This window comes from Ursus maritimus, unplaced genomic scaffold (assembly GCF_017311325.1).
Source record: "Ursus maritimus isolate PB19 unplaced genomic scaffold, ASM1731132v1 scaffold_14, whole genome shotgun sequence".
Lineage (NCBI taxonomy): Eukaryota > Metazoa > Chordata > Mammalia > Carnivora > Ursidae > Ursus > Ursus maritimus.
Genome location: NW_024423786.1, coordinates 63258116 through 63272385, shown reverse-complemented (window position 1 = coordinate 63272385; position 14270 = coordinate 63258116). Strand labels below are relative to the sequence as shown.

The window sequence follows — 14270 nt, the reverse complement described above, 5'->3', positions numbered from 1 at the left end:
TCATGGCATACTTCCTGTCTCCACCAATACAGTGTAAGCTCCGCAAAGGGTTTGTTTGGTTCGTGAGTGAAACTTGAACTCAAGTAGACTCTCGATGCCACTAACATTTGGATCAGTGTGATTTTCCATTTTCTGGTAGTCACGTTAAAAAAATAAATGAAAAGAAACAAGTGAAATTAATTGTGTAATAGATTCTATTTAATTCAATATGTGCAGAATACTGCCATTTCAACATGCAATCAACATAAAAAATTATGGAGATGCTTTACAGGCTCTTTTAAAAAAAAAAAAAGTCTGAAATTTGGGAGGCTCTGAAACATATTTCGACTTCAATTCTAAGCACTCAACAGCCACAGGTGGCCTAGGGACCAACACGGGAGCCCTTACGGACTGGAAACAGTGTTTCCCTATGTCCACTGCTGCTCTGACTGCTTTCCATTCAAACTGCTTTAATCTCGCAACCGTCCTAGAAGGGAGATGCTATTACCAGCCCTGTTCCACAGATGGGGAAACTGAGGCAATCTAGATTCACCCCAGTCTGGCTCCGTAGTCTGGGCCTTTACCCACCACCCCGACTGCCTTTACTTCTTGACTAAAGGCACGGATGACTTAAGTGGTGGAATTTTGCAGAAAGGATCCAGCGTCATGGGCAACTGAGTGAAAACAAGAATAGGAATGGGGAACGGCTCTGAGACCAGGCAGAGGTCTCATTGCCCAGAAATCACTCAGCTGCAATGTCCCCCTCACACGGGGGGAGAGCAAGAAAGGAAAATATTGGAACCCCCAAAACCGACGTAAAAGATCGGAGGTCCCCCCAGTGAGAAAGGTGACTCTTCCTCACCACGCGAGCTTAGCAGGCTCAGCTGTCTGCGTGCTCAGACCAGAGGAAAGCCTTTGGCTAAGAAAGGGGGGTGGATATACTGAAGTCAACAGAGGGAGCCTCTGCCTGCCTGAACCCAAGGGAAGCAACAAATAGCAAACCACGAAAAGCTGACCCTAAGAATCCACAGAGCTTTGCAACGTGGAGGGGCCTCACCCCCACACAGGGCCAGGCCCCTGATGGAATGTTCTCACGAGTGTTCCTTGCAGACTTTACTTCCCACCCTTGATGACTCTGGCAGACGGACTGTACTATTTTGCACACCTCACTGCCCACCCTTTCTGGCCTGTGGAACTCCCAGGCATCCTGCAAGACCCACTCAAGCATGCCAGCCTCCGTGGGATCCTGGGTTTCCCGCTCCCCGCTCTACACCCACATGCTGTTGCCCTTGGATGGATGTCTCCGCGCTTGTCTCCATGCTTGTCAACTGTGGGGACCGTACAGGGCTCCATTCATGGACCCCCAGGACCCAGCACAACACTGGGGACGTGATAAGCTCCGTGTAAACTATTTGGGAAGAGAAGGGTACACCGTGCGCTGTATTTTGGCCTGGTTACCCTCTCCTTTCAAGACACAAATGCTTCCACGCCTAAAGCTTGGGTCAGGTGGAACGGCAGGCCCTCTGTGAGGCGGAGACAAATGGCATCCTGCCATCTATGTTTAACGTGACGTGAAATATAAGGACATAGAAGCCAAATATAACAGTGACGGAGGAGAGGCTCAAGAGCTCAGTGGCTGGAGCCCGGCTGGCTGGGAATCATCCCTCTACCCATGGCTGCATCTGTGGCCTTAGGCCAGGTCTCTGATCTCCCCGTCCTCAGTGTTCTCACCTGTAAAATGGGGAGAGGACGCTGGGGAATGGAGACGGCCCATCATCTGGGTAAAAGCAGGGAGTCTCTGGGAGGGAGACGCATGCCAGCCTGCTGGGAGCCTGTCAGAAACACAGGGGCAGGTTTGGAAAGAAACGACGGCCAGGAGGACACTCGGAAGTGGCAGTGAATGGCCAGGGAGGTCCTCAGAAGGAAAAGGCAGGCCCACGATGGGCTGAGTTAGTGCTGGTTTTAACAGAACTCGGAGACGCGGTCACAGCTGAAGACCCACGAGGTGAGAGACGGATCAATGTAATCACGGGGACCCTGAAAAGGAGCAGGGGCAGGGGGAAGCCTAGCAGTTACCGGGGAGAAGGGGAAAAGAAGAAGCAGAGGAACACGGAGAAGGTCTGGCTGGTGACAGGGAGGACAGTCACGACGATGATTGAAATGAAGGTGGCATAAGGTCCAGGCCACACCGGTGACCTTGAAATACAGATTATTACATTCAACACGTCAACGGCCCTCTGCTCTGAGCAGGGTGCCCGTTACCCCACTTCACAGACGTGGGATGGAAGCCAGGGTCCCAGAGCCTGGGAGTGGGCAGGGAGGATTCACACCCAGGTCTGCCCAGCTCCAACTCCAACACCGTGGGTCCGCAGATCTCACCATCCCCTGAGAGCTCCAAAGTCTTCTGTGGCTATCATCTCAACCCCCTCAGAACAAGACAGTCCTGTTGCCCTGGGGATGAGACGAAGAAGAATGCCACTTCCCGCGAAGGGCTGAGGTTGACCAGAAGTTTCTGGGAGTTCAGGTGTATGGCCCGCAGCCCCAAATGGATTGATCCCTGGGAACGGGGACTCTGAGCTGTCTGAGCTTCCAAGACCCTTGCAAAGGAGTCTTTCTTGACACAGTGGGCAGAATGGTGGGGGTCCCTTGGGTCGGGGGGGGTGAAGCTTCCAGCCTCTGGCCACACTGAGCCGTGGAGAGCTGGGTCAGCCCCAGACAGGAGGAGAGAGCCTGGGGGCAGGGGAAGCCTGGGCACTGGGCACCAGGACCTCCAGCTCAGCCTAACGCCGGATGACCAGACTGCCAGGCTGTCCAAGTGACCGACCATGTAACTGATGTTACATGGAGGATGCAGAAGGGACAACAGCCCATCTGGGAGCTCTGTGGCACGTAGCTGTGTCACCACTACCCGCGCTGGCTCCTACGTCCATCCTCGGAAGAGACCGTGTCATCATTCATTCATTCATTCATTCCCTGCACAAATTGTCACTGAGCACCCATGTTCTTCCGAGCGACACTCCTGGTCCAAGGATGGCACAGTGAAGACCAAGACAAAACCCAATGAACCAACAAGTACACGATGTGAGATGGCACACGTGCTCGGAAGAAAGTAAGGCAGGGGACTGGAGCAGATGACGAGTTAGGAAAGGCGGTGCGTGCCGTCTGAGCGCTGGATTTCTCAGCACCCAGAGCTGGTGACGGAAAGTTTCCGGCCAAAAATCAAAAGAGGGAAAGACCCCAAGGCAGGCACGGACTGGACCTGAGGAGGGACAAGGTCTGGATTCCAGCAAGAGACACGGAAGGTGGCAGGAGCAGCGAGGGGCCACGTGGGGCTGTGACAAAGTGCCCCTCTGTCAGCTGTCCATGCTTTATTCCCAGTCTCCACGAACCTTCAACAGTCACGTCCCCTGGCTCCGCTCGCCTGCCATTACAGCACACAGCTTTGACAAGAGGCAGGATGACTGATTGCACATTTATACAACTCACAGTGCTGTGTGGCTGGGACATAAATATTTATTTCCTCCAGCTGAGGCCACTCTTGAGAAGGGGGAAGCTGGGTATCAAAACTTTGGAACCCCAACACGTGCTGTCACCTGCTACCGCGAGGGATAGGTACCCCGCTGTCCCCCAGCGGCCCCCGGCCAGGCTCTTCAGGGCTGAGTCAGGGGAGGCAGGCGCTAAGTCTCCATCCCTCCCCACCCATGAGGCCCAAGCAAGCCTCCACTCCCATGCCCCCCCAAACTTCTGGGGACCTACAGCTCCAGATCCTGGTGCATTTCCCAACGCCTGGCTCTACCTGACCCTCTGATCCATTCTGGGATTTCTGCTTCTCCCCACTGCTGCCCAATGTCCCCATCAGAGCTGCAGACCGCGCCCCCCCCCACCCCGGTGCACCTGTGTCCTCCACTCCCTGTGCCCCGCCTGCCGTGGGGAGGACGTGTCTCTGCAGCCCGCTAACCTGGGCCAGCTGGGCTCGAGTGGTGGGTCTTGAGGCATGCCCACGCTCCACAGCCCTCAAGACATTTCCCCCAGTCTCCCCCTCCGCTCCAGTTCTCAAAGCTGGCTGAACCTGAGAACCGACCACGTGGGAAGCTCTTGGAAAACACCAACGCCCAGGTTCCGCTCCTGACTGATTAATGCAGAATCTTCGAGGGTGAGGGCCAGGCACGAGTAGTTTCAGAGCTGTGTGCACGGCTCCATTGTGCAGCCAGGGTAGAGGCTCACGACCCTAAAGGGATCTTCTTCCACCTGAACCCGCTTACGCAGCATCTGAAGATCTTGTGAAAGAGCGGATTCTGACTCAGGACTTCTGGGAAAGGGCCCAAGATGCTGCATGGCTAACCAGCTCCCGTGGGGATGCCGTGACGGCAGGTGCACGGACCACACTGTCCACTTTGCGTCTCCCTTTAAAGTCGGGAAGGGACTTCTGGAAGCGCTAGTTAAAAGGCTCTTCCAGAAGGAAAGAGGAATTTGCTAACGTGGGGACAGGAGCTCCTGTCCCTAAGAAAAGTTACAGGGTCCACCCGCTAGTACAAAGCGTCTCCTGGAATGAAAATAAACCCTTAGGGGTGCCTGGCTGGCTCAGTCCGTAGAGGGTGGGAGTCTGGATCTCTGAGTTTTTTTTTTTTTTTTAAGATTTTATTTATTTATTTGACAGAGATAGAGACAGCCAGCGAGAGAGGGAACACAAGCAGGGGGAGTGGGAGAGGAAGAAGCAGGCTCATAGCGGAGGAGCCTGATGTGGTGGATCTCTGAGTTTTAAGTTCGAGCCCCATGTTGGGTGTAGAGATTATGTAAAAATGAACTAGTTAAAGTAAATAAGGTAAAAGAAAATAAAAACTTAAGCGAACAAAGGGACGAACAGAGGACCCAGCACAGAGCACGTGCTCAGTATATGGTACTTTGACTATTCATGTTCTCCTCGCACTATTATTAAGGCAGGACTTAGCCCGTTTCCTAAGCTAACCAGGTATGTGCTTTGGGTATCCAAAGGCCGGACAGAGCCCTACAGAGCCCGACAACCCACTTTCACCCTCAAAAGATGCACCTTACGCAGGGGCCAAGCACAGGAAGGCCTGGGTCCGGGGGCTTTCATTTCAAACACAACCCCACAGACCCTGCCTGGTCTAAGAACCCAACATCTTTGTTTCTCCCTTTTTTTTTTTTTTTAATTTGCCAGGAGCCATGAATATACTTCCACAGCCCCGTCACAACTCATGGGGAGTGTGTGCTATGGATCAGGACGGGTTTTAAGTCTTCTAGTTGGTTTAACTCATCGTATCCTTAAAACAACTCGGGGCAGCAGGTTTTATCTGCCTCCAGGGCAGACAAGGAAGCTCAGACCAAGCGGCCTGCCAAGCTCACATACGGAGTAAGTCCCAGGGCCAGAACACAGATGGGGATGTACTTCAAAGGCCAGGCTTTTCCAGGGCTTCTCGAACTTCCCTTGCTAAGTGATTTCACGAAAATGCAGGTTCTCGGGGCGCCGGGGTGGCTCAGTCGGTGAAGCGTCTGCCTTCGGCTCGGGTCATGAACTCAGGATCCTGGGATCAAGTCCCGCATCGGGCTCCCTGCTCAGCGGGGAGTCTGCTTCTCCCTCTCCCTCTTTGCTCTTTCTCGCTTTCAAATAAATAAATAAAATCTTTTTAAAAAAACGCAGGTTCTCCTTCAGCAGGTGAGCTGGAGCCTGAGACCCGGCCTCTCACGAACCCCCTGGGAGTATGGATACAGGCGGTCCACGGACCTCACTTCGAGTAGCAGAACGGCTTACGCTATGATGCCTCCCAGTATTTCTGCCACCATACCCCACCCCCACCCCCGACCAGTGGTTTCTTGATTGGAGGGGTGACAAAAATCACAGGGACCCTCCTCTTTGGACACTTAGGAACAGTTCTGTTTCAACTTCTACGCCAATTGCAACATTTTGTGGCAAAGGATATCAGCAGCTGTGTGGAAAAGCCTGAGCCCATGAGAGGCTGCAGGCGTCTGAGGGTTACAAAATTGCTTTTAAATTTAAGTGTCACCGCTACTGAGCGCTGAGCGCGCTCTCTGGACCAGGGAAACCATGCCCGTCTCGAAAGGCAAAGTGAAGAGTTCCAGGTGGAGAAATACAGGGCGGGATTTCTCCAAACGAGCACAGAAGTGAATCACAGAACTCTAAGCTTTCCTTCTCGGATTACTGGGAGAGGATATATGCCGAGACCAGAAAAATGACAAATCTTCCTGCCCAGAAATGCATTTAAGAGCCAACTGGAACTATCCACTTAATCGGCCTGGATTCACTTGCTGGGCACAAGCAGGCTGATGATTGAGACAGAGGAAATCAGAGCAGAGTGGGGTCGGGGTAAAGTCCCAGGGGTGCACCGGACACCAGGGTGACCTGAAGTTCCAAGATCATAGACGAGGTCCCAAAGAAGCCTGACCTCAAACCGTGAGTCTTCAGGAAGACGAAAATACCCTCCCCAACCCTAATCGTAACACCATTGTATCATGTTGGATTAATCGGTGATCAATGAAAATAAGGATTAGTTAGAATGGTACCTTTATGCCATTTTCCACCACCCGGCAATTCTCAAACTTTGCTCCACGATAGAATCAGCTGGGAAGATGTCAGCACCCACCTCCCTGCCTCCTGCTCGGGCCACACTCCTGTATCCATTAAATCACACTCTCTGGGGGTGGGACCTGGGTATCCCTCGTTTTGAAAGCTCCCCGGGGTGATTCCAACGTGCAGCCAAGTTTCAGAACTACCAGCAGAGCCTTTTGGGGTCTCTACTCATAAAAGGAGGACTCCGTCTGGACCAATGGTTCTTCACCCTGTCTGAGTGTTAGAATCACCTTGGGAAGGTCTTCATAAGCAATGATACCAGCAGCGTCCCTGGAAATGCGAGTTAATGGGGAGGGCCTAGGCATCAGCATTTTTAAGAGCTCCTAGGTGATCCTGGGATAGATCCTGGATAGATGACCACCAGTCCGGATGCTTTTCCTCAGCTTCCTTCCAATTGCTTACACCGTAAGCATTTATGATAGAAACGCTAAAAGTGCATCGCAGAACTTTTTGCAAAGGTCGGTCTCTCGTCTTTACTTCTCAATCAGGGATTTCTAACTTTGGAAGGGTCCGTGAATCCCCTTAAATCATATTAAAAATGTTGGATGAATACATGTGTTTACATACAGGTGCAAATTTTTGACGACGAATGCCCTTCCCTTCTATCAGATCCTCAAAAGATTTCCGTACGTCTCCTGAAAGGCAAGTATGTAGTTTCTGCTTTAATAAATTGAAGCAGGTTCAAGAATGAATGGAAAAGAAATTTGATCTCGGCAGCGCGTTCACGACACTTTTGAATTTGGGACATACCTCCTGGCACCAAGAGACAACGCATCCTTCCGGCAGGTAAAGTTCAGACCCTATATAGCCCACCCTCCCAAAGGCGGTAGGGTGATGGACGGCAAGCTTTCAGATCCAGGTATCAAAGTGAAAGCCACACCAGGGACTGGGGTCCGTACTGGGCTGTCTGGTCATGCTCACGGCGGGAAAGGACTTGCCCAGTTGCACTTGGAAGGAGACTATCCACTCAGATCCTTTGGATTCATGTCCCCACCTGGGTTAAGATGTTAGGGTTTTCGAGCCCTGACTGTTGCAACCTCTAGGTCTGGGTCTGGAGCCTGGCTTGCTTTCTCCCCATGTGTCCTCAGGAAAAATTGCTGAACCCTTCTGTTCCTCTTATGAAATGGGGACAATATAAGTACTTTAAGGATTGCTGTGAAGAGTAAGGAAATACACGTAAAGACCAGAGCAAGACCCAAATAAATGGGAGCTGTATTACCATATCACTGATGTTTTTATGACCATTCCCATCTTAGTGATCTTGCCCAAGTCGCTAAATTTCATTGAGTTTCATTTATTGATCCATACGGCAAGAAAAATACACCCTGCTTCGTTTCCTTCATGGGCTTATCTTGATGACCGCTAGAACATGGCAACTCATCATATATCCGGGGGAATCTCCAGAGCACGGGACAAGGCCACCCTATAATACAGACATAATCCCTCCTCTCAGGAAGAACTTTCTGAGATTCCGATAGTTGGGATCTCTACAACTGACTGTGGCCGTTTCTCATTACGTATCTGGTGTCCTGGACAACCTAAACCATCCCGTCCCATGGGCAAGTGGGTGACCACACTCCACCATGCCCACCACAAGCCTCCTTTCAGGTAAGAGAGTATGGCAGCCACTGAGTCAATCACGGATGCCCTGAATCGGCCACTCTCCTCCAGCCAGGACCCTCGATGGCCCGGTCTCTCTGATGTCGGGCCCTCCCCGGGAGACAGTCCCCAGGCTCATCCACACGCCCTGTCTTCCCACAGCACCGTGGAGCACCACCTGCCCCACCGGAACGAAACATCACCGACACCTCTCACCGCCCCCCCACCCCCGAGCAAAGACACAGGGTGATCAGCGCTCACTTACCTGGAGTCTGCTTGGCCGTACGCACGGGGGTGTAGTGGTTTTTGGAGGACGATCTGACCGGTGTGTTCTCTTTGGGAGAGGTATTGATAGCCGAGATAGTTTCTCTTTCACAGTGTGCTATGGGGATTGGTCCCTGTTGTCTTAAGATGTCGGCCAGAGCCCTAAACAAGGAGGAGATAGCACAGTGAGACTCACAGAGCAGGGGGACACAGCCACAGAGGGAGCTGGCTTACTTTCACGGGCCCTTTGATGTACAGAGCAACGGGAGGAGACGCACACAATATTGTGTTCTCAGGAGCCCAGCTACATCTGGTGCTGGTCCCAGGTTGGGGGTGATGCAGGGTAGAAGATGCCATGCCTGGGGGTACAGGCATTAAAGGGCAGCAATTATGGCTTCAATCTTCATAAAAGACAAAATACTGGTCACTCAAACACTCCCCTATGCCAGGCAGATATGTGCACAGCTGGCCAGCACGATGCCCCCGCAGGGAAGGGCTGGCATCGGTGGCCTCGCCTCCAGCAGCAGGTTACTAATAACATGGGAACAATCACCTCTTTGAAAAACACCCATCGGGTAGCATGTACTGTATACAGGGGACCCAACACACAGCTCCCACCATCAAAGAAAGGTGTGATCTATGGGGCGCCTGGGGGGCTCAGTCATGATCCCGGGGTCCTGGGATCGAGCCCCATGTTGGGCTTCCTGCTCAGCAGGGAGCCTGCTTCTGACCCTCCTGCCCCCACTCATGCTCTCTCTCTCTCTCTCAAATAAATAGATCTTAAAAAGGAAGGAAGGAAGGAAGGAAGGAAGGAAGGAAGGAAGGAAGGAAGGAAAGAAGGAGTGACGTAACTGCAAAGACAGGACGTACAGATAACAAAGTAAACACCCGACCGCATGGATGGTGTGGACCGTGAGCACAACTGGAGCTAGAGGAGGCGATAATTACAAACACAGAGAGGAAAATACACAAACACAGACAAGAAGAAACAGGGATGCACAGAGACGCTGCTGTGGCTACAGTGCCCCCCTCACCCCCACAAAAGACCCAGCTACCCCGACTTTGAGTAGCTTGTATTCACTCAACACGTCCCTTCAACCACCAAATGCACATTTATTGAGGACTCAGCGTGCACGCGTCTCCGCGGAGCCAGAAGTAAACAGGACATGGTTCTCATCACCTAAGGGCTCACAATTTTGGCGAAATCGCTCCACCACCTGGTTTCAAACAGGACTCGCTCGGTGGGGGTGCCATGTGACCTGTGGGTGTGACCACTGTTCATGGAAAACAGAGGCAGGCAGCGATAGTCTGAGGCGGTGAAGGCGAATGTGGACAAGCTACAAGAGACCCCATTCCCCAGAGAAGGAAGGCCATCTCAGGGCCAGGTCCCCAGTTCTGAGTGCAGCCCCGTTTTGTACAAGCTAGGCAAGGACTCTTCCATCTCCTCAGGGTGTCCCTGAAATGTGGGCAAGGCGCCATGCCACCAGGTCTCCCCCCGCCAGCCCGGCCCACCCCCCCCAGCTCATTCACATGGGAACTCTGGCACCCGGCCCCCTGTCCCCTTGCAGTCTAAAAGCGTGTCTGAGAGTGAACTGTTGCCTTCCATTACGCTGCCTCTGACATGCTGAACCTTCCGAAGAGAAGAGCATCAACCTGGCAATCTTATCATTTACTGGCATTTATATAGCAATTTCAGATGTTCCAAACGCTTCCCCCTGGCTGGCGATATCTTCTCTCTGGCTGCAAAGGGAGGGACAGACACATGGCAGCACTCCCCGTTCACTGGGGTGGACCAAGCAGTGAGGGAGAACACAGGAGCTCACTAGCTTGGAGAAGGACGTTCAGGCAGACCCAGGGTCCAGGTCAGGGACCTGAGATTCAGGGTGTGGGAATGCGAAGACCGCCCTGAAGGGTCGAGAGATTTGGGTCCTAATCCCAAATGAGCTGTCCGACTTTGGGCAGCTCTGCTAACCTCTTAAGTGGAAATTTGATCTTCTTTCTCCCATCAGCAAAACAAAGGGTTTAAACTACCATGACCCTTCCAATTAGATCCCTTCTAATTCCAAAATGTTATAAATATTTTCTGTATTTCTGTCACCACATATCTACGCAAGTTATCTTCCTTCATTCCTCTGGTTATCAAAGACACTTTCCTACCATGTTCCCATGGTAAGGAAACAGGGAGCTTGAAAGTTATAACAGAAATATAGGCCAATGGAATAGAACTGAGAGCCCAGAAATAAACTCATACGTCTATGGTCAATTGATTTTCAACAAGGGTGCCAAGATCCCTCAATGGGGAAGGAGCAGTTTCCTCTACAAATGGTGGTGGGACAAGGGGACAGCCACATGCAAAAGAATGAAGTTGGACCCTTCATTCACACCAGACGCAAAAATAACTCAAAGTGGATCACGGAGCTAAATAGTAGAGCTGAAACTATAAACTCTTGGAAGAAAGAATAGAAGTACATCTTTGTGACCTCAGGTTTCATATATGTGACACCAAAATCACGAGCAAGCAAAGAAAAAGTAGAAATCCTGGACTCTGCCAAAATTAAAAACTTGTCTGCATCCGACGATACCATCCAGACAATGCAACACAACCATCAAGAAAATGGGAGAAAATATTTGTTAAATCGTGTGTCTGAGAGGCGACTTATGTCCAGAATATGTAAAGAACTCTTATGACTCAACAATAAAAAACAACAAACGACCCAATTTAAAAATGGACAAAGGAGGGGCGCCTGGATGGCACAGCGGTTAAGCGTCTGCCTTGGGCTCAGGGCGTGATACCGGCATTCTGGGATCGAGCCCCACATCAGGCTCCTCCGCTATGAGCCTGCTTCTTCCTCTCCCACTCCCCCTGCTTCTGTTCCCTCTCTCGCTGCTGTCTCTATCTCTGTTGAATAAATTAATAAAATCTTTTAAAAAAATGGACAAAGGATAGAGAAGACAGTTCTCCAAAGAAGGTGCACTGAAACGCGGCATCGTTCGTCGTTGGGAAATACAGATCAAAAGCACAATGAGATCCGGTCACATCTACTTGAAAAGCTATCCCCAAGAAGTCAGATAATACCAAATGTTGGCAAGGCTGTGGAGGAACGGGAGCCTTCATTCGTTGCGAAGGTAAAATGGTGCAGGCCTTTTGGTAAAGAGTTGGGCAGGCCCTCAAAAGGTTAAACACAGAGTCACCCTACAGACCAGCAATTCTACTCCTAGGTAGAGACCCAACAGAGACGAAAACTCATGTCTACATAACACTTGTCTATGAAGATTCCTAAGAAGCATGACCAATAATCCCCAGAAGGTGGGAACAGCCCAAATGTCCATCGACTGATGAATGGATGAACAAAACATGAAATACTCACACAATGGGGTGTTTACTCAGCCTTTAAAAAAAAAAAAGATTTCATTTATTTATTTATTTGAGAGAGAGAGAGAGAGCACTAGAGAGAGTAAGCATGAGCAGAGGTCAGAGGGAGAGGGAGAAGCCGACTCCCCGCTGACCAGGGAGCCCGACGTGGGGCTCGATCCCAGGACCCGGAGATCATGACCTGAGCCAAAGGCAGGTGCTTCACCCACTCAGCCCCCCAGGTGCCCCTTATTCAGCCTGAAAAAGCAATGATGTAGTATTGATAGATGCCTTGAAAACTTCATGCTAAGTGAAAGGCGGCAGTCACCCAAGACCACGTGTTATGGGATTCTATTTACAGAAGGTCCAGATCAGGCAGATCTGTAGAGACGGAAAGTGGATTTTTGATGACTGGGGGCTGGGGGAGGAGAAAGTGGAGAGTGATTGCTAATGGGTATGGGGTTTCTTCTGGGGGAGATGAACGTGTTCTCGAAGGATAGCTAGACAACTCAGGGAACGTACAAAAAGCATCCAAATTGTACACTCGAAAATGTAAGGAAGAATTTTATGGCAGGTGCATTGCATTTCAATAAAGCTGCTATTACAAAAAAAAAAGTATATATTAATTTTCTTTTTGTTTCTTTCTGCTTCTTGCCTCTCGATTTTTTATAAAGATTCCTACCCCTCTGGTGCCTGTGAAGGAGGATGCGGCCTTGAAGTTAAGTCCACTGCTTTGGGGAGGCCAAGACTGAGTCTCCGCCAGTACTTCTCCACCGCGATCCTGCCCCCCGCCCCAGGGTGGGGGGCATTTGGCAATGTCCAGAGACATTTCTGGAAGTCACTCTTGGGGAGGGAAGGGCTACTGGTTTCTGGTGAGCAGAGGCCGAGGGTGCTGCTAAACGTCCTACCACACACAGGCCAGCCCCTCACAACAAAGAATGATCTGGCCCAAAATGTCAACAGTGGCGAGGTTAAGAAACCCTGAGCCATCTCTGGGCAGCACAAGGGGAAGCCAGTCTTTGAATAAGGCTCCATGCAATCCGACTCCATCAATAATCTACTGAGCAGCCCGTACCAGGGGATCAGGCACGGGGCTGGGCCGGAGACACTGAAAGGAACGTCCCCAAGGACTGGGCCTGTCTGTCGGGGCCTTCACTGTACCCTGAGGCCTTGGCCCACCGCCCAGCCACGTTACATACACACAGGAATTTTCTGAAGACCATCAGGGTCAGTGGATAGCGGTGAGCTTGGGTCTGGCTTGCAGGTGGAGAAGGAGTTCTAACTGGGGGACAGTTAGGCCGTCTCCTCATGAAGAGAGGGACTTGCACTGTATCCTTTCCAGATGCCCGGTTGGCTGGGCCGAGCTGGGCAGCACGACCGAAGGGGAGGGACTCACTAGAGGAGGTGTTCCCAAAGAGGCAGGCCCTCTGGGGGCAGGCCCCTGCCCTCTATGCTCCTAATGAAGGACACGGTGGCCAGGGACAGGCTCCCGGTCCCTCACCTTCCGGCACGGGGAGAGGTGGCCCTAATTCCCAGGCGGTGTCCTTAGGAGCAGTGCCCTCTGGCAGCTCCCCTCACACCCCCTTCCCTCGGCCTCTCAGCTCGTGACCTCCCTTCCTCGCTCCCGTTCCTCTGCCCCTCTCCATCTTCCACCCCCTTCTCCCCAGGGTGCCTGATAAATATTATTCTAATTCTGAAACGTGCCATCCCAGTCTCACCTAATTAATCTGGATGCGCCCCAGGAAATGGGTTAGGGCCTGAGCTATTTTCCAACCGCGGGAAGGAAAATCGGTCACTGAGGAACGGGGAGGCGGGGCTTGCAAGAGAGTGGGCAGCCGTTTCCAGGTCCGAGAGGGGGGCAGAAGGAAGCAGGGGACAGAGGGGACAGACAGACAGAGGAGGGGAGAGACAGGAAGAGGGAGCGGAGGGAGTAAGGCAGGGACTCAGAGCCACAGAGGTACAGAGGGGGAGGCAGAGACTGGACTTGAGAGAAAGGGACACAGAGGAGGGGACAGAACTGGGCAGGGACAAGTAGGTGGAGGCGGCAGAAGGGAAAGAGAGGAACAAGGAGAAAGTCAGAGAAAGCACTCAGAAATGACTCAGAAGGCGAGGGAGGAGGAGGGAGGGCCAGAAGGGGGGGCTCAGATTGGGGAGGGGCAGTGGGAACAGGACAGAGCTGGGCGAGCGAGGACAGAGGGGGCTTCCCAGGGAAAGGCCAACGCCACCTGACCCCCGGGCCCCCCAAAAGCATCTCATTTAGGAATCTGAAGAATCTTGGGGCGCCTGGCTGGCTCAGTTGGTGGAGTGTGCGACTCTTGATCTCAGGGTCGAGAGTTCGAGCCCCACATTGGGCATAGCATTTACTTAATAAGATAATAATAATAATAATAATAATAAATTTTTTAAAAAAGAACTTGAAGAATCTTGCTAATCGTCCTGCTCCTCCCAACCTCCTCTCCCCCCCCCCCC

The 14270-nt window shown here is 51.9% G+C and overlaps 1 protein-coding gene across 1 annotated transcript in view; it reads right to left on the bottom strand.

Moving 5' to 3' along the window:
- SHISA6 (shisa family member 6) overlaps positions 1-14270 on the bottom strand; it is a 271040-nt gene that overhangs the window by 235306 nt on the left and 21464 nt on the right. The window contains exon 6 of the mRNA XM_040628333.1: positions 8451-8611. Coding sequence (XP_040484267.1) covers positions 8451-8611 — 161 coding nt within the window. The remainder of the gene's footprint in view (positions 1-8450; positions 8612-14270) is intronic.